Consider the following 21026-nt stretch of genomic DNA (forward strand, 5'->3'; position numbering starts at 1 on the left):
AATTTTAAACTAAAAAGTTGAAAATTTTTATTATTTTTGCAAAACAAGTTTAAAAGAACATGCAGAAAATAAAATATTAAAACTAATTTCTAATTAAAAACATGAAATTAAAATAAACATAATTTTCAAAACATAAAATAAACATAATTGTGTTTTGTTATAAAACTTTGTTGTAAACTTAAAAGTGCAAAAACTTAAGAAACTTAAAAATGATGAAAATAAAATAGCAACTTGTGTAAAATAATAAATAGTGCAAAAATAAGAATTACTGCATTAAATGGAAGATCACTTTCATAAATTGCCACCAAAAATAAATTCACCAAAATAAATAAACATGCAAAACAAGGACCCCTCTAATATCTTGGGGGGTGACACCCCTAGGGTAAACCATGCAAATAATTGGGGTTGTGTGAAGTCATTGTCACCTTAATATCAGGATGGTAAGAAGTGAGAGGATCGTAAGTTGAGGATAAAGTATTTTTGCTCCACAATCCTGATCCAACTCCTGTGAAAATAAACCAAAATATTAAACAATGTTAACAGAAAATGTGACCAAGTTGTTAAAATAGCATCATATAAGGTCCTTGGTTTAATTCCCACTGCTGCCATATTGTAACAATTACTTCAGCTCATCAGTAGAAACATTATACCAAGGTCAACAATATATTGAAGGTTAAAGTGATCGATCATGTGACAACCAATAATAAGAACAAACCTGCGGTAAAGTCTTTGCATCGAAACAACTTTCCATCGGGTTTCGACGATATCTAAAACACAAATCATTCATTATAAGCAGAAACAACTTGGGTTAATCAACTTTTGCAGGCAGCATGGTGTAGTGGTTAAAACACTTTCTACACTGCATAGGTAGTGGGTTCAATTCCTACTGCTCTCATGCTGTAGCGACCTTTAGTAAGATGCTATAAACGGTATGAACTTTGCTGAGCCAGCACTTAATCAGCAGTATAATTATTGGGCAATTATAATCTCTAATATCCCAAACTTTTTAAGACAACTCGAGACTGGGTCACGATAACTGATGTTACTCCATGTTTAGGTCGTGCAGTTGACCTTCCCACATCGAGGATAAAGATATATACAAAACAACACAAACCTGGTAGAAGGGCAAGGTTGTTGGTTGGTTACGTCCACCACGAGGTCACGATAAGTTTCAAAACAAAAGTTTTTGTCGCTTGAACATTGAAGTCCAGTGTCGGCCACCACAAACAATAAATTAGATGCTGGTATCCTGGTGGGTGTGTAAGTTCTACAAATATAGTTTATCCTCAGTTTTAACTTAAAACTAACTTTACAACCCAAAACATTTAGGGGAAGTCCCAGGTCCTAATTTGTGACAATCTGCTTCATTGTTGAACTAGTGATGTTGTCAGATTAATAACTTGTTTGTTCTGGCTCAGCAGAAAGTTAGTACATTACTTACGGTTTTCAGCACATGCCAGAAGTGGGATTTAAACCCAGGACCTTAGGTATAATAACACAATGCACAAAACCAATTTCTACATCTTTAACAAAATTCTAAAATTTTTGGTTATTTTAAAATGTTTCTAAAACTTGGAGAAAACCAAACCTGTTGCATAAGTTCCTGCAGTTAGCCACTCCACCTTGTGACCAGATCTGCTCCCCAAAACTCAACACTAGATGTCCTAGCACACAACCAGTTTGTTTAACTTGCGCGACCTCCAAGGTCGAATGTTTGTTTTGTTTGACTTCGGCCGAACCCAGGATAGTTTGGATAAAAGTTTGTAGAACGAGGATAAAGTGCTGAGCTGTGATGGTGATACTGGATGTCATCCACCAACCTGAAGTTCAAAACACAATTTAAACCCAGCCCCATGTACCCCAAACAGGGGTCACTGATATAACCCAGGTATTCACCGATATTTATAATATTTGTGATCGCTGGAATCAAACGAGGTGCAGTGTTTCCGTTAATTTCAACCGCGTCACACAAAGCTTGGTGGTCGTAGAAATACTTGGAAACATAGATGTTGTCACGCTCCAGTGCTTTTAACAATTCACCGTCAGTGTTGCCAAAAAATTCACCCAACTGAGGATAAAGTTAAAATTATTAACAATTATAATGAAATTTGTTAAAACACAAATAGATCCTCTAATCAGATAAAAGTACCTACCCAACAAAGTGCTTACCAAATTAAAAGTACCTACTCATTTAAAAGTGCCTACCCAATTTAAATTACCTACACACTAAAAGTGTCTACCCGAATAAAAGTGCTTACCCAATTAAAAATGTCAACCCAATCAAAAGCGCTTACCGAATTGAAAGTGCCTACCCAATTAAAAGTGCTTACTCATTTAAAAGTGCCCACCAAATAGAAAGTGCCTAACCAATTAAAAGTGCCTAACCAATTAAAAGTGCCTACCCAAATAAAAGTGCCTACCTTATCCTAATGTTCCTCCTGATTGGTTGAAATAAGATTCCCAGCTCCATCCAACAACAAACACATCCGATCCTTCAACAAAACAAAATTTAAAACATGAAAACAATTTTATTTATTGAGTAAAACTTACCTGGGACTGGCAATTATAAATTCCAAAACAGTTTATTCCATCGTTGCACTAAACAAAAGGAAAGATTATTAAACAAAACATTGCTTTAACTTTAAATTACTTATATGGGCAACAAATTAATAATTCCAAAATCAGTTTTCATTTAGAGTTAGAATATTAATAGTTAGGCCTATTTATTAACCCACAATCTAATTAGTTACCCCCTTATATGGGGGCCAATACTGACTTGTATTTGTGACGAGTTGTAGAGGATTTGGGTGAATATTTGTTGATCGAGGACCAACCCGGTCACACTTGGAACATCTTGGTTGGACAACTCAACTGGTTTGCTTGCTATCACATAACTTACCTTCAACAACAAAACAAATTAACAAACAAATAATTTGGAGTTAAATATTAGTTTAGTTAAACATAAAAACAATTAGTAAGTCAGGGAGTGTGACGGTCAGAACACTTCCTACACTACATTAAGTCCTGGGCTCGATACCCGCTGATCTCATGTTGTGGTGTTCTTGAGTAAGGCACTATAAATGGTACGAACTCTTGCTAAGCCAGCACTTAATCAGCAGCATGAATATCGGGCAAATATAATCTATAATATTCCAAACTGCTACAGGCAACACGAGACTGGGTCGAAGTAGTTAATGTTACTTTATGTTTAGGTCGCGCATTCGACCTTTCCACATCGCGGATAAAGATATATACAAAAAATAAAATCATAATTAATTTGACCAAAATTATTTTTTAATATTTACAGTTTTTGTTGTTGTCCATGGTTCAGTATAAGTTGTGACCTCATCAGGTTGTAATGTCATAGTGACCAATTCCTAATTAATTAATTTTTAATTAAAATTTTTTAATTATTTTTTAAATTTTTGTCTCACCTTGTCAACAATGAGATCATTGTTATACATTGTTGTGAGAACAATGGGGTCAGAGTCCGAGATTGCAAATCGACTAAGCACAACGTCATGGTTGGTTTGTTCGACCCAGTATTCGTTCAAGCGTTTCATGAGGTAACCTTGAAGTTTGATCAAGGTCAATTCGTCGGTTTCAATGTTGTCTGAAATATAATCACAATCAATTATTTAGAATATTTAAACTTTTAAGACTGATTTAAATTTATAAAAACCCAAAATATCACAAGTTCAACAATAACCTGATACAACCTGGGGGGTTAAGTCATGACCCTTATATTGAAAAGATGAACTCACCCTCGCCACAAACTGAGCTGATATCCTCCAAATTGAGGGTGAAAATATTTGTTTTGTTGCCAGCATTGGAGCAGGTTGGTTGGGAGGTTGTGTTCATGGTTCTGTTAATATTAAGATAGTTTAGTTATTAAAGAACTGAGGTTAAGTAAACATTACCTTTATGTTTATTAGCATTGATATTTATTGCTACCCAAGCTCTAAGTTCCTAGGCTTGATTTCCACTGCCAATTTGGACCTAAGGTTTTAGGTTTGAATTTGACTGCCACAGAAGAGCAGAGACCCTGGGTTTAATTCTCCTTGATTTGTAGTTGTAATACACAAAATAGTAAAAACCAAAACCATGGGATTAATTTCAGCCACTGGCATTTCACACACAAGTTTTTAAAAAACAGCTACACCAAAATACCAACCACTTAAAATGATTTTGCCACAAGCACAAAAAGCAAAATATAAACAAACAAGAATTCACCTTGGTTTGCACTTCACTCCACTGATAATAGTCCTCACATTTGATTGGTTGAAATAAATACTCTCTAGCCCAATGTTGTTGTAGTTCAATGAGGTTTGTTGTTAAAGTTGTGAGCTGGGCAAACCTACAGCAATACTGGAACAAATAATTCATTTTACAGTAACAAAGAGCCAAGCTAATTTAAAGTGTCGCCATTTAAATATATTTCATTTTTACTACCTGAGCCATGTCCATAATTTCCTCTACATCCTTGTACAACACATCAGCACCTATGATGGCCACCACTCCTAGTTTGGACGGCCGGTTATCATACACAGGTCTGGTGACGCTTAAAACTGTTCCCAGTCCGTTGTGGTCTTCGTACGGCAACGTCCACTCGTTCACTTTACTGTTAACATAAAAGCAAGGTGATGTTGCAGCATCAAAAGTTAATAAATAATTACAATTTTAATAAATTTAAAGATTGAAATAAGAGAAAACATAAAACAAATAAAGTTAGTAAACTCTAACTTAGTTAAATACAATTTTATATGTTCGTTAACTTCAATAATTTTAAATTAGTTATTATTCTTCGCAATAAACCAAACACTAACATCATATAAAAAAAATAAAAACTCTATTTTATAAAGTTCTGAGAATAAACAGCCTCTACATTTAAAACTTGAACATCAGTTTAATTTCTAATACATTTAACATAGCCTTTCGTTTAATTTAAGTTTTTCAGTTTCACTATATTGTTGGTATATTTCACAAGCTAGTATGCCATACTTTAAAGCTTCATCTTGTTTACCCAATGCTTTGTAGCATAAGTGTAAACCATCATAAATACCATGTTGTACCACTGTTGGCTTAACTGTTAGTTTGTTTAGTAGAGTTTGTGCTTTGTTGTATTGTAATATTGCTTGTTCATATTTACCAAGTTTTATATAACATGATCCAATGTCCCGATATATACCTGACATTGCACCTGGGCATTTTAGAATTAAGTTTTGGTCTATTTTTAAATGTTGTAATAAAGTTTTAAGTGCAACTATTGGTTTGTTAAGTTTAAGTTGTGATTGGGCACTTTGATCAAGCATTACAAGTTGTAATCTAATATCGTCGTTTGGTATTGGAAATTGTTGAAGAAATGGTTGACACATTGTTGCTACTTGCTGATATTCTTTTAAGGCATAAAGACATTGTATTGTCAATTGAAAACAATAAAGATATAACCCATGTCCACGTTGAATGTGAGGTTTTATTTCCCTAAGCAACATTAAAACAACTTTAAAGTTTTCTTCACAAAAATAAGCCCCACAAACAACATATTTAATAGATATTCCATTGTCATCATTTTTCAACCAGTTTAAAGATTTCCTTTTCTCCCATTCTAATATAGTTTGTTTGGTTTGTCGTAAATACGCTAAACTCCGCCAAAACTTAAAAGTTGAAGTTTGTTGGTCTGAAATTTTAACCAAAATTTTTTCTTCTGTTAAACTATTAACTTGAATATTCGTTAAATATTCCAAATTGTACAAAATTTCAAAATATCTAACAAGACTTGCTGCTCCAACAGCTTGAATTAATTCTTGAGCGGGATCTAAATCAGTTAAACCATCAAAAGTTTTCCCTTTATCGATAAAATCATCTTGGCCTTGTTTTTTTGTATAAAGTTTTAGTCTAACTTCACAAGCAACAGACAGAGCATACTTAAGATAATGGGAAGTACTTGAATCAATTACTTTTTGTTTTTCTAACTCATTTATTGCTTCAAATCCAGTGGTAAAAACTTTGTAAAAATCACAAATAATTGTCAAGAATAGCGATATAGTTCTATAGATAATTTGTTTCATATTAAATGGTTGAGTGTTTATGCCTAATGCACTAACATAATCTAAATTATTTATCTTCTTTAGATTCTTAATTAAATTTGATTCGGTTTGGAAAGAATCTTCTGTTTCAAGTTTTTGTTCAACAAGATCACAATATTGCTTATGAATTTCTTCATTTCCATAAACAAAACATGTTCGTTTCAACACATCAGCTAAGTGATAACCATTCTTTAAATCCACATCAGAGTCAAGATACTTAATCATTTCACTGACAGGTTGAATTAGTTCTGTTAGCCATGGCTTGTTTGTGGTACCTTCTTGTCTTCCTAGTGGAAACTTGCAAGCATGTGGGATCATTCCATCAAAAGAAATTCCTCGTTTACTAAAGCAATCAAAAAACCAATCAATTCCACTTTCGTTGTAATAATCATTTAAAGTTAGAACTGCAACACATGGAATCATAGTTTCTCCTAAATTCATGATAATAAAATGAAAAATGACAGAAAACCATCTAAAATATTCCAGAGTGTTGTTATCCACTTTCTTGTTGTCATCCAGCAAAATAATGTGCTCAAAATCAGAGTAAAGAGTTATTTCTTTTCTTGCAAGAGACCCCATTCCAGCTATGGCAAATTTACATGGAGCTTTTCCCATGATTTTAACACACTTTTCAGCTATAAATTGCATGATAGAAGTGTATTGACTGGCAATGTCATCTTGTATAGCACAAACTGTTTGTATTTTATCACATTCTAGTTGTTTTAATTTTGCTTCTGATATTTTATAAGGAATATGTTCTAACTGTGACAATCTATTTTCAGTATTTTCTCTCAGTTTTTTAACTTTTTCAGCAACTTTTGTAGGAATATTTCTTAAATTTGCCAAAGGTTGATCTGCTTTTGATATTTTAAGCAAATGTGAGCAAAGATTATCCAGATCTTTCTTAATTGTTTCAACATTTGAAGGATTTCTCACTATAGCTGAATTTAAAAGTGCACAACTTCTTATCAAGCTTAATTTATCAGGACTTTTCTCCTTATAAAGCAACCCCATTTTGTGAAGAACTTTTGCTGATTCTTTTGGTTTATTTTCCTTCCACTTTCCATCTTGTGTTTCTACACAAAGTTGTTTTAACTCAGCAGCAAGTTTATTTAACTCCGTATCAATCATGGTGGGTTTTAAAACAATTACATTTGTTTCTTTACAGAATTGTTTAAACTCAGCAGCATGTTTATACTCTTTTTCTAGAAACTTCATTGCAAAACCAATTAATAAATCCCAACAAGGTTATAAGTTATTTAAATTGCTGTTACTTAAAATACTCTTAAGTTCAACTTTAGCGTGAAATTATTTAAATTAACTCAAGCATAAACTTGCCAACAATTCAATAGAACAAGGCTTATAGGCAACCTCAAAACTGTTACGCCTCAGTTATTATTCTCTATACACTAAAACAAGGCTGAATTATAATGTTAACACAATCTTAAATTTCAATACAAAATTTTAAGTTTAATAATAAACTTATAATTGGTAATTTAAATTACAACTAATTTACAGCCATTATATTACCATGGCCCAGCTTTATAATTTAATTTTAAATCATGGGGTACATTCTATGTTGTATTACTATAAGTTTTAACTTAATGTTTTCAGAGGGAGGCCAAGTATTGGTTATTTACACCTGGAAATTAAATTAGTAGCAGTGATAATTAACGGGGCCTTTATAGTGTTAATGTCTAGAACCTAAAACCTCTATAATATTGTGTTAAATTGTTTGTTTGGTTATCCACAATGTTATAGATTATTTAGACACAAAAACTGTATTTAACCCCTTACATTCAGCTAGGCAGTATTGGAAACTAAACTTAGAAACTTGGCCTAACTATCACCTTAACAAATGTGCCACCAACAATAAACTCCACATAAATCACCTTACATTTTAGAACATCCACAATGGAGACAACCTCCCCGAGTTGTTGATTGTGTTGCTCTTTGCTAAAAAATAAATAAAAATTTCAATACAAGGTTTGTGTTTTTAAGTTTTTAACAATTTTTGAAGTTTTTGTTCTTTTGTGTAATAAAACTAGGTAATCAAACAAACTGTGTAATAATACAAACCACAATTTCATTAAAAATTTATTAATCCTTAAACATAATAACATGCACTAAAAATTAAAACTTAATGGACAAATATACAACAAACACTAAAAGCAAAACTTAATAAATTCTCAAGCTAATAATAAGAAACATCAGCAAGCTAGTTTATACAGTTCAACTATTTACAGCACAAATCGTTTAAGTGAATTTAAGTTTGGTTTATAAAACACTAAAATTTAATGCCATTCCTAACTTAACAAGCTTTGAAGATTTAAAGCCAACATTTTTGCATATAAAATGTGCTTATAAAATAAATTATTTTTCTTCACAATACACCATGCACTCACATTATATCAATAAAATAAAAATATATTTTTGTAAGATTTAAAATTCTTTTTAACTTGAAAAGTTAAGACAATAAATAGAACCTACATATAAAAACTTGAACATCGGTTTAATTCCTAATACATTTAACATCGCATTTCTTTAAATTTAAGTTTTCCACTGGTTCACTTTACTATTAACATAAAAGCACCGTTATGTTGCAGCATCAAAAATTAATAAATAATTACAATTTTAATTAATTTAAAGATTGAATTAAGAGAAAACAAATAAAGTTAGTAAATTCTAACTTTGTTAAATACAATTTTATATGTTTGTTAACTTCAATTATTTTAAATTAATTATCATTCTTCGCAATAAACCAAACACTAACATCATATAAAGAAAAGAAAAACTCTATATCATAAAGTTCGGAGAATAAACAGACTCTACATTTAAAATTTGAACATCGGTTCAATTCCTAATACATTTAACATCACATTTATTCTAATTTAAGTTTTTCAGCTTCACTGAATTGTTGGTATGCCTCATCAGCTAGTTTACCATACTTTGAAGCTTCATCTTGTTTACCCAATGCTTTGTAGCATAAGTGTAAACCAAGATAAATTTCATGTTGTAATATTGTTTGTTTAACTGTTAGTTTGTTTAGTAAAGTTTGTGCTTTGTTGAATTGTAATATTGCTTGTTCATATTTACCAAGTTTTTTATAACATCCTCCCATACCCCGATATATATCAGACATTTCACTTGGGCATTTAAAAAGCAAGTTTTGGTCAAACTTTAAATGCTTTAAAAAAGTTTTAAGTGCAACTTCTGGCTTGTTAAGTTTAAGTTGTGATTGGGCACTTTTTTCAAGTATTATAAGCTGTAATCCAATATCCTGGTTTAGTATTGGAAAGTGTTGGAGAAATGGTTGAGATATTGTTTCTACTTGCTGGTATTCTTTTAAGGCATAAAGACATTCTATTGTTGATTGAAAAAAAAATATATATTCTTCGGTACCAGGTTGAGCATAAGGTTGTATTTCTTTAAGCAATATTAATGCAGTTTTAAAGTTTTCTTCACAAAAATAAGCCCCACAAACAACATATTTAATAGATATTTCATTGTAATCATTTTTTAACCAGTTTAAAGATTTTCTTTTCTCCCATTTTGATATAATTTGTTTATGTTGTCGTAAATACGCTAAACTCATCCAAAAATTTAAAGTTGAAGTTTGTTGATCCAAAATTTTAACTAAATATATTTCTTTTGTTAAACTATTAACTTGAATATTCGTTGTATCTTGCAAAATTAACAAAATTTCAAAATATCTAACAAGACTTGCTGCTCCAACAGCTTGAATTAACTCTTGAGCTGGATCTAAATCAAAACCACTAAAAGTTTTTCCTTTATCAATATATCTTGGCCTTGTTTTTTTGTATAAAGTTTAAGTCTAACTTCACAAGCAACAGACAGAGCATACTTAAGATACTGAGAAGTCCTTGAATCAATTATTTCTTGTTTTTCTAGCTCATTTATTGCTTCAAATCCAGTGGAAAAAACTTTGTGAAAGTCACAAATAATTGTCAAAAATAATGATATAGTTCTATAGACAATTTGTTTCATGTTAAATTGCTCATGGTTCATGTTCAAAGCTTTAACATAGTTTAAATTATTTATCTTCTTTAGATTTTTGATTACATCTGATTTGGTTTGGAAAGAATCTTCTGTTTCAAGTTTTTGTTTACCCAGATCACAATATTGTTTGTGAATTTCTTCATCTCCATAAACAAAACATGTTCGTTTCAACACATCAGCTAAGTGATAACCATTCTTTAAATCCACATCAGAGTCAAGATACTTGATCATTTTACTAACAGGTTGAACTAGTTCTGTTGACCATGGCTTGTTTGTGGTACCTTCTTGTCTTCCTAGTGGAAAAATACAAGCAGAAGGCATCATTCCATCAAAAGAAATCCCTCGTTTTGTAAAACTGTCAAAAAACCAATCAATTTCACTTTTATTGTAATAATCATTTAAGGATGGAATTGCAACACTTGGAATAATAGTTTCTCCCAGATTCAAGATAATAAAATGAAAAATGACAGAAAACCATCTAAAATATTCCAGACTGCTGTTATCCAATTTCTTGTTGTCATCCAGCAAAATAATGTGCTCAAAATCAGAGTAAGGAGTTATTTCTTTTCGTGCAAGAGACCCCATTCCAGCTATAGCAAATTTACACTGAGGTTTTCCCATGATTTTAAGACATTTTTCAGCTATAAATTGCATGATAAAAGTATATTGGCTGGCTATATCATCTTGTATAGCACAAACTGTTTGTATTTTAGCACATTCTAGTTGTTTTAATCTTGTTTCTGATATTTCATAAGGAATATGTTCCAACTGTGACAATTTGTTTTCAGTATTTTCTCTTAGTTTTTTAACTTTTTTAGCAACTTTTGCAGAAATATTAGTCAAATTAGCCAAAGATTGATCTGCTTTTGATATTTTAAGCAAATGTGAGCAAAGATTATCCAGATCTTTTTTAATTATTTCAACATTTGAAGGATTTCTCACTATAGCTGCATTTAAAAGTGCACAACTTCTTATCAAGCTCAATTTATCAGGACTTTTCTCCTTATAAAGCAACCCCATTTTGTGAAGAATTTTTGCTGATTCTTGTGGTTTATTTTCCTTCCACTTTCCATCTTGTGTTTCTACACAAAGTTGTTTTAACTCAGCAGCAAGTTTATTTTCCTTTTCTTTAAACTCCATCGCAAAATAATTTAACTTAATCTAGTAAAGTTGTCTAAATTGTTTCGATCAAATGTTAACTTAAACAAAATACCGATCACAAGACTCATTGTTTACTCAACAAACAAAGTTATTATTTACATTTGTTACTTCACAACAATAATTATCCTCTATATATTTAGCCTAATAAATGTTTTTTCATGATTTTCAATAAATCTAAACTAAAATTTAAAGATTATTAATTAATTTTTTGAGTTTTTAGACCTACAATGTTAAGGTCTATAATTAAAAACTAAAAAGTTGAAAGTTTTTATTATTTTAGTAAAACAAGTTTAAAAGAACATGCAGAAAATAAAATATTAAAACTAATTCTTAATTAAAAACATAAAATTAAAATAAACATAATTTTCAAAACATAAAATAAACATAATTGTGTTTTGTTATAAAATTTTGTTGTAAACTTAAAAGTGCAAAAACTTAAGAAACTTAAAAATGTTGAAAATAAAATAGCAACTTGTGTAAAATAATAAATAGTGCAAAAATAAGAATTACTGCATTAAATGGAAGATCACTTTCATAAATTGCCACCAAAAATAAATTCACCAAAATAAATAAACATGCAAAACAAGGACCCCTCTAATATCTTGGGGGGGGGTGACACCCCTAGGGTAAACCATGCAAATATTTGGGGTTGTGTGAAGTCATTGTCACCTTAATATCAGGATGGTAAGAAGTGAGAAGATTGTAAGTTGAGGATAAAGTATTTTTGCTCCACAATCCTGATCCAACTCCTGTGAAAATAAACCAAAATATTAAACAATGTTAACAGAAAATGTGACTGAGTTGTTAAAATAGCATCATATAAGGTCCTGGGTTTAATTCCCATTGCTGCCATATAGTAACAACTACTTCAGCATATGATCAGTAGAAACAATATACCAAGGTCAACAATATATTGAAGGTTAAAGTGATCATGTGACCACCAATAATAAGAACAAACCTGCAGTAAAGTCTTTGCATCGAAACAACTTTCCATCGGGTTTCGACGATATCTAAAACACAAATCATTCATTATAAGCAGAAACAACTTGGGTTAATCAACTTTTACAGGCAGCATGGTGTAGTGGTTAAAACATTTTCTACATCACATGAGGTCCTGGGTTTGATCCCCACTACTCTTATGCTGTAGACGCTATAAACGATATGAACTTTTGCTGAGCCAGAACTTAATCAGCAGCTTAATTATCAGGCAATTATAATCTATAATATCCCAAACTTTTAAAGACAACTCGAGACTGGGTCAGGGTAACTGATGTTACTCCATGTTTAGGTCGTGCAGTGCAGTTGACCTTCCCACATCGAGGATAAAGATGTATACAAAAAAACACAAACCTGGCAGAAGGGCAAGGTTGTTGGTTGGTTACGTCCACCATGAGGTCACGATAAGTTTCAAAACAAAAGCTTTTGTCGCTTGAACATTGAAGTCCAGTGTCGGCCACCACAAACAATAAATTAGATGCTGGTATCCTGGTGGCTGTGTAAGTTCTACAAATATAGTTTATCCTCAGTTTTAACTTAAAACTAACTTTACAGCCCAAAACATTTAGTGGGACCTTAGGTATAATAACACAATGCACAAAACCAATTTCTACATCTTTAACAAAATTCTAAAATTTCTGGTTATTTTAAAATGTTTCTAAAACTTGAAGAAAACCAAACCTGTTGCATAAGTTCCTGCAGTTGGCCACTCCACCTTGTGACCAGATCTGCTCACCAAAACTCAACACTAGATGTCCTAGCACACAACCAGTTTGTTTAACTTGTGCGACTTCCAAGGTCGAATGTTTGTTTTGTTTGACTTCGGCCGAACCCAAGATAGTTTGGATAAAAGTTTGTAGAACGAGGATAAAGTGCTGAGCTGTGATGGTGATACTGGATGTCGTCCACCAACCTGAAGTTCAAAACACAATTTAAACCCAGCCCCATGTACCCCAAACAGGGGTCACTGATATAACCCAGGTATTCACCGATATTTATAATATTTGTGATCGCTGGAATCAAACGAGGTGCAGTGTTTCCGTTAATTTCAACCACATCACACAAAGCTTGGTGGTCGTAGAAATATTTGGAAACATAGATGTTGTCACGCTCAAGTGCTTTTAACAATTCACCGTCAGTGTTGCCAAAAAATTCACCCAACTTAGGATAAAGTTAAAATTATTAACAATTATAATGAAATTTGTTAAAACAATAAATGTTTCAGTTAAAAGTACCTCCCCAATTAAAATTGCCTACCCAATTAAAAGTACCTACTCATTTAAAAGTGCCTACCCAATTTAAATTACCTACACACTAAAAGTGTCTACCCAATTAAAAGTGCTTACCCAATTGAAAGTGCCTACCCAATCAAAAGTGCCTACCAAATGAAAACCTTATCCTGATGTTCCTCCTGATTGGTTGAAATAAGATTCCCAGCTCCATCCAACAACAAACACATCCGATCCTTCAACAAAACAAAATTTAAAACATGAAAACAATTTTATTTATTGAGTAAAACTTACCTGGGACTGGCAATTATAAATTCCAAAACAGTTTATTCCATCGTTGCACTAAACAAAAGGAAAGATTATTAACATTGGTTTAACTTTAAATCACTTATATGGGCAACAAATTAATAATTCCAAAATCAGTTTTCATTTAGAGTTAGAATATCCATAGTTGGGCCTATTTCAATAACCCACAATCTAATAAGTTAACCCCCTTATATGGGGGCCAATACTGACTTGTATTTGTGACGAGTTGTAGAGGATTTGGGTGAATATTTGTTGATCGAGGACCAACCCGGTCACACTTGGAACATCTTGGTTGGACAACTCAACTGGTTTGCTTGCTATCACATAACTTACCTTCAACAACAAAACAAATTAACAAACAAATAATTTGGAGTTAAATATTAGTTAAGTTAAACATAGAAACAATTAGTAAGTCAGGCAGTGTGATGGTCAGGACACTTCCTTCACTACATAAAGTCTTGGGCTCGATTCCCGCTGCTCTCATGTTGTGGTGTTCTTGAGTAAGGCGCTATAAACGGTATAAACTTCTGCTGAGCCAGCACTTAATCAGCAGCATAATTATCGGGCAATTATAATCTATATAATATCCCAAACCGCTAAAGGCAACTTGAGACTGGGTCGAAGTAGTTAATGTTACTTTACGTTTAGGTCGCGCATTCGACCTTCCCACATCGAGGATAAAGATATATAAAAAATAAAAGCATAATTAATTTGGCCAAAATTATTTTTTAATATTTACAGTTTTTGTTGTTGTCCATGGTTCAGTATAAGTTGTGACCTCATCAGGTTGTGATGTCACAGTGACCTCATTTGAACTTGTAGTGACATCATCAAAGGTCACAGGAAGGTCAAACTTGACCAGTTGGTAGGTTGTCATAGAAACAGACAAAAACATTCGACGAATATTGTCACGGTCCAAAAAATATGAATCCAATTCCTAATTAATTAATTTTTAATTAAAATTTTTTAATTATTTTTTTAATTTTTGTCTCACCTTGTCAACAATGAGATCATTGTTATACATTGTTGTAAGAACAATGGGATCGGAGTCCGAGATGGCAAATCGGCCAAGCACAACGTCATGGTTGGTTTGTTCGACCCAATATTCGTTCAAGCGTTTCATGAGGTAACCTTGAAGTTTGATCAAGGTCAACTCGTCGGTTTCAATGTTGTTGAATCAAATTTATAAAAACCCAAAATATCACAAGTTCAACAACAAACTGATACAACCTGGGAAGTTAAGTCATGACCCTTATATTGAAAAGATGAACTCACCCTCGCCACAAACTGAGCTGATATCCTCCAAATTGAGGGTGAAAATATTTGTTTTGTTGCCAGCATTGGAGCAGGTTGGTTGGGAGGTGGTGTTCATGGTTCTGTTAATATTAAGATAGTTTAGTTATTAAAGAACTGAGGCTAAGTAAACATTACCTTTATGTTTATTAGCATTGATATTTATTGCTACCCAAGCTCTAAGTTCCTAGGAGCAGAGACCCTGGGTTTAATTCTCCTTGATTTGTAGTTGTAATACACAAAATAGTAAAAACCAAAACCATGGAATTAATTGCAGCCACTGGCATTTCACACACAAATTTTTAAAAAAACAACTACACCAAAATACCAACCACTTAAAATGATTTTGCCACAAGCACAAAAAACAAAATATAAACAAACAAGAATTTACTTTGGTGTGCACTTCACCCCACTGACAATAGTCCTCACATTTGATTGGTTGAAATAAATAGTCTCTAGCCCAATGTTGTTGTAGTTCAATGAGGTTTGTTGTTCAAGTTGTGAGCTGGGCAAACCAACAGCAATACTGGAACAAATAATTAATTTTACAGTAACAAAGAGACAAGCTAATTTAAAGTTCCACCTTTTAAATATATTTTATTTTTACTACCTGAGCCATGTCCATAATTTCCTCTACATCCTTGTACAACACATCAGCACCTATGATGGCCACCACTCCTAGTTTGGACGGCCGGTTATCATACACAGGTCTGGTGACGCTTAAAACTGTTCCCAGTCCGTTGTGGTCTTCGTACGGCAACGTCCACTCGTTCACTTTACTGTTAACATAAAAGCAAGGTTATGTTTCAGCATCAAAAGTTAATAAATAATTACAATTTTAATTAATTTAAAGATTAAAATAAGAGAAAACATAAAATAAATAAAGTTAGTAAATTCTTACTTTGTTAAATAGAATTTTATATGTTCGTTAACTTCAATAATTTAAAATTAATTATTATTCTTCGCAATAAACCAAACACTAACATCATATAAAGAAAAAAAAACTCTATTTCATAAGGTTCGGAGAATAAACAGACTCTACATTTAAAACTTGAACATCGGTTCAATTCCTAATACATCTAACATAGCATTTCTTCTAATTTAAGTTTTTCAGTTTCACTGAATTGTTGGTATATTTCATCAGCTAGCTTGCCATACTTTAAAGCTTCATCTAGTTTACCTAAAGCTATGTAGCATGAGTGTAAACCAACATAAATATCATATTGTACTATTGTTGGCTTAACTGTTAGTTTGTTTACTAAATTTTGTGCTTCGTTGAATTGTAATATTGCTTGTTCATATTCACCAAGTTTCCAATAACATGATCCCATACCTCGATATATATTGGAAACATAAAACGGCCATTTTAGAAGTAAGTTTTTATCGATCTTTAAATGTTTTAGAAAAATTGAAAGTGCAACTTTTGATTTTCCAAGTTTTAAATTCAACATGCCACATTTATCAAGTATTGTAAGCTGGGGTCCAATATTCTGGTTTGGTATTGGAAATATCTGAAGAAATGGTTGAAATAACTTTTGTATTTCCTTGTAATCTTTTAATGCAAAGAGGCAATCTATTGTTAATCGAAGGTAAACAAAATATAACATATGTCCAGGTTGAATATGAGGTATTATTTCTTTAAGCAACATAAATGCAATTTGAAAGTTTTCTTCACCCATATAAGCCCGACAAACAAAAGTTTTAATTTGAAGTCCATGTTGGTCATTTTTTAACCAGTTTAAAGATTTTCTTTTTTCCCATTCTGATATAATTTTTTTAAATTGTCGTAAATACAATGAACTTTTCCAAAAACTTAAAGTTGAAGTTTGTTGATCTGAAATTTGCAAACTGAAACTATAAGGGGTAATATTGGTTAAATTTTTCAAATTAAACGAAATTTCAAAATATCTAACAAGACTTGCTGCTCCAACAGCTTGAATTAACTCTTGAGCAGGATCAAAATCATTTGAACCTTTAAAAGTTTTTCCTTTATCAATAAAATCATCTTGACCTTGTTTTTTTGTATAAAGTTTTAGTCTAACTTCACAAGCAACAGACAGGGCATACCTAAGATGATGGGAAGTCCCTGAATCAATCATTTGTTGATTTTCCAACTCAGTTATATGTTTAAATCCAGTGGAAAAAACTTTGTAAAAATCACAAATAAGTGTCAAGAATAGCGATATAGTTCTGTAGACAATTTGTTTTATGTTAAATTGTTGATTGTTTATGCCTAATGCACTAACATAATCTAAATTATTTATCTTCTTTAGATTCTTAATTAAATCCGATTTGGTTTGGAAAGAATTTTCTGTTTCAAGTTTTTGTTTAACCAGGTCACAATATTGTTTGTAAATTTCTTCGTCTCCATAAACAAAACATGTTCGTTTCAACACATCAGCTAAGTGATAATCATTCTTTAAATCCACATCAGAGTCAAGATACTTGATCATTTCACTAACAGGTTGAATTAGTTCTGTTGACCATGGCTTGTTTGTGGTACCTTCTTGTCTTCCTAAGGGAAAAATACAAGCATGTGGCATCATTCCATCAAAAGAAATACCACGCTTAGAATAGCAATCAAAAAACCAATCAATTCCACTTTCATTGTAGTAATCATTAAAAGTTGGAATTGCAACACATGGAATAATAGTTTCCCCCAAATTCATAATAATATAATGAAAAATGACAGAAAACCATCTAAAATATTCCAGACTGTTGTTATCCACTTTATTGTTGTCATCTAGCAAAATAATGTGCTCAAAATCAGAGTAAGGAGTTATTTCTTTTCGTGCAAGAGACCCCATTCCAGCTATGGCAAATTTACATGGAGGTTTTCCCATGATTTCTTCACACTTTTCAGCTATAAATTGCATGATAGAAGTGTATTGGCTGGCTATATTATCTTGTATAACACAAACTGTTTGTATTTTATCACATTCTAGTTGTTTTAAGTTTACTTCTGATATTTCATAAGGAATATGTTCTAGCTGCAACAATTTATTTTCAGTATTTTCTCTCAGTTTTTTAACTTTTTCAGCAACTTTTGCAGAAATATTTCTTAAATTTGCCAAAGATTGATCTGCTTTTGATATTTTAAGCAAATTTGAGCAAAGATTATCCAGATCTTTCTTAATTGTTTTAACATTTGAAGGACTTCTCACTATAGCTGAATTTAAAAGTGCACAACTTCTTATCAAGCTCAATTTATCAGGACTTTTCTCCTTATAAAGCAACCCCATTTTGTGAAGAATTTTTGGTGATTCTTGTGGTTTATTTTCCTTCCACTTTCCATCTTGTGTTTCTACACAAATTTGTTTTAACTCAGCAGCAAGTTTATTTAACTCTGCATCAGACTTGGTGGGTTTTAAAACAATTACATTGGTTTCTTTACAGAATTGTTGAAACTCAACAGAAAGTTTATACTCTTTTTCTAGAAACTTCATTGCCAAACCAATTAATAAATCCCAACAAGAATATAAGATTATTTAAATTGCTGTTACTTAAAACACTCTTAAGTTCAACTTAAGCATGAAATTACTTAAATTAACTCAAGCATAAACTTGCCAACAATTCAATAGAACAAGGCTTATAGGCAACCTCAAAACTGTTACTGAGGATAAAGTTAAAATTATTAACAATTATAAAGAAATTTGTTAAAACACAAATAGATCCTCTAATCAGATAAAAGTACCTACCCAACAAAGTGCTTACCTAAAATATTTGCCAACAAAACAACAATAAAAAGAGGATGTTAACTAACTGAGTTAATATTGATTTAATTCTGGATCTTATACCAACAAATTTAACACAAAACTGTAGCAGAATAACAAATAACTTAAAGCTTCCCACTATTGTAAAAGGGAAACCTTATCTTAATCTTTTGTCAACAACGTTGGGTCAAACAATAGAACAACAAACCTCATACAATTTCCTCCTATAATACTCAGGCTAACATAACATTAAACAACATTAAACCCTTTAAGCCAATTAAGTGGAATTATTTATAACTTTATGAGCTGATTAAGTAAAGTTAATCATAATCCTTAATAATTTTAAACATTGTAATAAATAACAAATTATGACATCACAATACCTTCTCCATGTTGATCGGCAAACTGGAACGCTTTGACCAATCGTAGAGTCTCGTCCACACACCGACCTACAGGAAGGTCGTTGACGGTGATTTATCGAAGCAAATGTCGCTCATCGAGGATAAACAAACCCCTGTTGGTTGGAAAAATAAAAACAAATTAAACTTAAAAACAAATAATTAGTTTCAAATTTAATTTTAATAGAATATCTTACCTAAATTTTAAGATAAACGAAATGAATAACGAGTTTAATAATTAAACTCACTAAACAATATATTTAACACATCGAAAACAATTAAATTTTATTAATTAAATGACCTGTAGGAAATTCCTTCATTTTCTTTGTAGACCCCGTAATCTTTGGAAATTTGATGGGTTTTGTCCGCCACTAGGGGAATCTTCATCTCGCCCAAACCCCCTTTTTTACGAGGAATATTTGTCCTAGAATGTAAAAAAGTTTTAAAATACATTGGCTTGCATTTCTATTTTGACTTTAGTTTATGAGACGATAAAAAACAAACTAACAAGATAGTAAACCAACCATGCATGATGACTGAAATGAGAATCGGTGGAGCATGCAATAACCTCACAGCCAATCATGCGGAATTCTTCGACGCGGTCGCTGAACGCGATGATCTCGGTCGGGCAAACAAAAGTGAAGTCGTAAGGATAGAAGAACAGAACAACATATTTGCCTGAAACAAAAAAGATTTTTATTAGCAAATTAACAAAGTGTCTCAACCTAAGCTCAGTGTGCAACTTTAAACATTATTGAACAAAACATGATCTTTTTAACAATTTGTTCGTAACACACTTTAATACTAATAGAAGTTCAGTCTGGAAAGTAAGGCAGTTTTCGACGAGATCTCGTGCGTGCAAGCGTAGAAAAATGAGTGGCTGCGCATGCACGCGTAGTCTGATTTTCGGTCTACGCGTGCACGCGTGATATATGTTAGCGTGTTTTAGGCGTTAGTACTGCACGTGCACATTTTTTTTAAGAAACCAAGCATGCAAAATGGTAATTCCAGGCATGCATTTTTTTTAATGAAGAAAATCTTGTGCGTTCACAGTGCCCTACTTTTCAGACTGGATAGAACTAAGCATCATTGCCTAAAATGTTATATATAACAAAAACTTGACATTAACTCAGGACCTTGTGGATTACATCACCAGAAAGCTACAAAGTTTTCATGTAAACGTATTAAAAAATGTTTAAACTTTGCTACAGAATGCAAAAAACTAAAACTTTCAAGTGCAAAAGAAGATGCAGTGGGCAAAGTAAATAGCTCCTCAGTTTCAACCCTGATTTAATTCCCTGAGCAGCAATTAAACAATTTCAGACTGCACTAGGTCGCCATTATTAGAATAAAGAGCAAGGTTAATACAAAGTTTTAAAAACTTAATATTATAAATTAATTATTACCTAAATAATCTGATAAGTTTAACTCATGGAAATCTCCGTCCACGTAAGCTGTAGCTTTAAACGAAGGTGCAGGGCATTGAATCGAAGCTTTTCCACACGACATTTTCACAAACTGATTGGTATTTCCTTGTTGTTGTTACTTTAAACTAAAACAATTCAAACTAGACCAGAAACAACTTTAACGACGTTTTAAAATCCTTTGCAACACATGTTTATAAAATAACTTTAACCGGTCGCTGGAATCTTAATTTGCGTCATCACATTATAACAACAATAACATCTTTCTTGACTTCCTCCTTTTCTAAATAAAGTTAATTTTTTTAATTAATTATTATTAGCTTTTAAATTTAATGCAAAAACTAACAAAAAATCAGTATCTGGTAAATGTATATGCTCGCTATGCGCAATATATGCGATA

General features: G+C 31.9%; 3 protein-coding genes across 3 annotated transcripts; all 3 read right to left on the reverse strand.

Moving 5' to 3' along the window:
• Nucleotides 1-8: 8 nt before the first annotated feature.
• LOC145744937 (voltage-dependent calcium channel subunit alpha-2/delta-2-like) lies at nt 9-3563 on the reverse strand. Its single transcript, XM_082562911.1, has 9 exons — nt 3435-3563; nt 3306-3377; nt 2777-2899; nt 2551-2598; nt 1897-2068; nt 1589-1820; nt 1115-1267; nt 716-767; nt 9-505 (listed from the first exon to the last, which is right to left on the reverse strand). Exons 1-9 carry the CDS (start codon nt 3561-3563, stop codon nt 422-424), a joined length of 1065 nt encoding a protein of 354 aa, XP_082419037.1. The 3' UTR covers nt 9-421.
• LOC145744938 (uncharacterized) lies at nt 3472-16422 on the reverse strand. The gene is made up of 19 exons (XM_082562913.1): nt 16176-16422; nt 15993-16023; nt 15739-15870; nt 15483-15617; nt 15074-15174; nt 14793-14929; nt 14538-14735; nt 14009-14131; nt 13787-13834; nt 13657-13728; nt 13253-13424; nt 12945-13176; nt 12618-12770; nt 12226-12277; nt 11937-12016; nt 4453-4621; nt 4234-4368; nt 3765-3865; nt 3472-3613 (listed from the first exon to the last, which is right to left on the reverse strand). Exons 1-19 carry the CDS (start codon nt 16420-16422, stop codon nt 3604-3606), a joined length of 2328 nt encoding a protein of 775 aa, XP_082419039.1. The 3' UTR covers nt 3472-3603.
• Nucleotides 15731-20773, reverse strand: LOC145745871 (peroxiredoxin-like). The gene is made up of 5 exons (XM_082564051.1): nt 20609-20773; nt 19727-19880; nt 19504-19626; nt 19188-19318; nt 15731-15870 (listed from the first exon to the last, which is right to left on the reverse strand). Exons 1-4 carry the CDS (start codon nt 20709-20711, stop codon nt 19279-19281), a joined length of 420 nt encoding a protein of 139 aa, XP_082420177.1. The 5' UTR covers nt 20712-20773; the 3' UTR covers nt 15731-15870; nt 19188-19278.
• Nucleotides 20774-21026: the final 253 nt, after the last annotated feature.

This window comes from Corella eumyota, chromosome 3, assembly GCF_963082875.1.
Source record: "Corella eumyota chromosome 3, kaCorEumy4.1, whole genome shotgun sequence".
In the NCBI taxonomy this organism is placed as follows: Eukaryota; Metazoa; Chordata; class Ascidiacea; order Phlebobranchia; family Corellidae; genus Corella; species Corella eumyota.

Excerpts from the sequence above, each read along its gene's own strand:
- LOC145744937 (XM_082562911.1), bottom strand. The coding sequence starts at position 3,563 with ATGAAACGCTTGAACGAATACTGGGTCGAACAAACCAACCATGACGTT. Across the intron at positions 2,599-2,776 it reads ACAACTCGTCACAAATACAA|TGCAACGATGGAATAAACTG; the intron begins GTCAGTATTGGC and ends CCTTTTGTTTAG. Across the intron at positions 2,069-2,550 it reads TTTATAATTGCCAGTCCCAG|TTGGGTGAATTTTTTGGCAA; the intron begins GTAAGTTTTACT and ends CTTTATCCTCAG.
- LOC145744938 (XM_082562913.1), bottom strand. The coding sequence starts at position 16,422 with ATGGGATCATGTTATTGGAAACTTGGTGAATATGAACAAGCAATATTA. Across the intron at positions 13,177-13,252 it reads CACAAATATTATAAATATCG|GTTGGTGGACGACATCCAGT; the intron begins GTGAATACCTGG and ends TTTGAACTTCAG. Across the intron at positions 12,771-12,944 it reads TGCAGGAACTTATGCAACAG|AACTTACACAGCCACCAGGA; the intron begins GTTTGGTTTTCT and ends CTATATTTGTAG.
- LOC145745871 (XM_082564051.1), bottom strand. The coding sequence starts at position 20,711 with ATGTCGTGTGGAAAAGCTTCGATTCAATGCCCTGCACCTTCGTTTAAA. Across the intron at positions 19,627-19,726 it reads CATTTCAGTCATCATGCATG|GACAAATATTCCTCGTAAAA; the intron begins GTTGGTTTACTA and ends TTTACATTCTAG. Across the intron at positions 19,319-19,503 it reads AATGAAGGAATTTCCTACAG|GGGTTTGTTTATCCTCGATG; the intron begins GTCATTTAATTA and ends TCCAACCAACAG.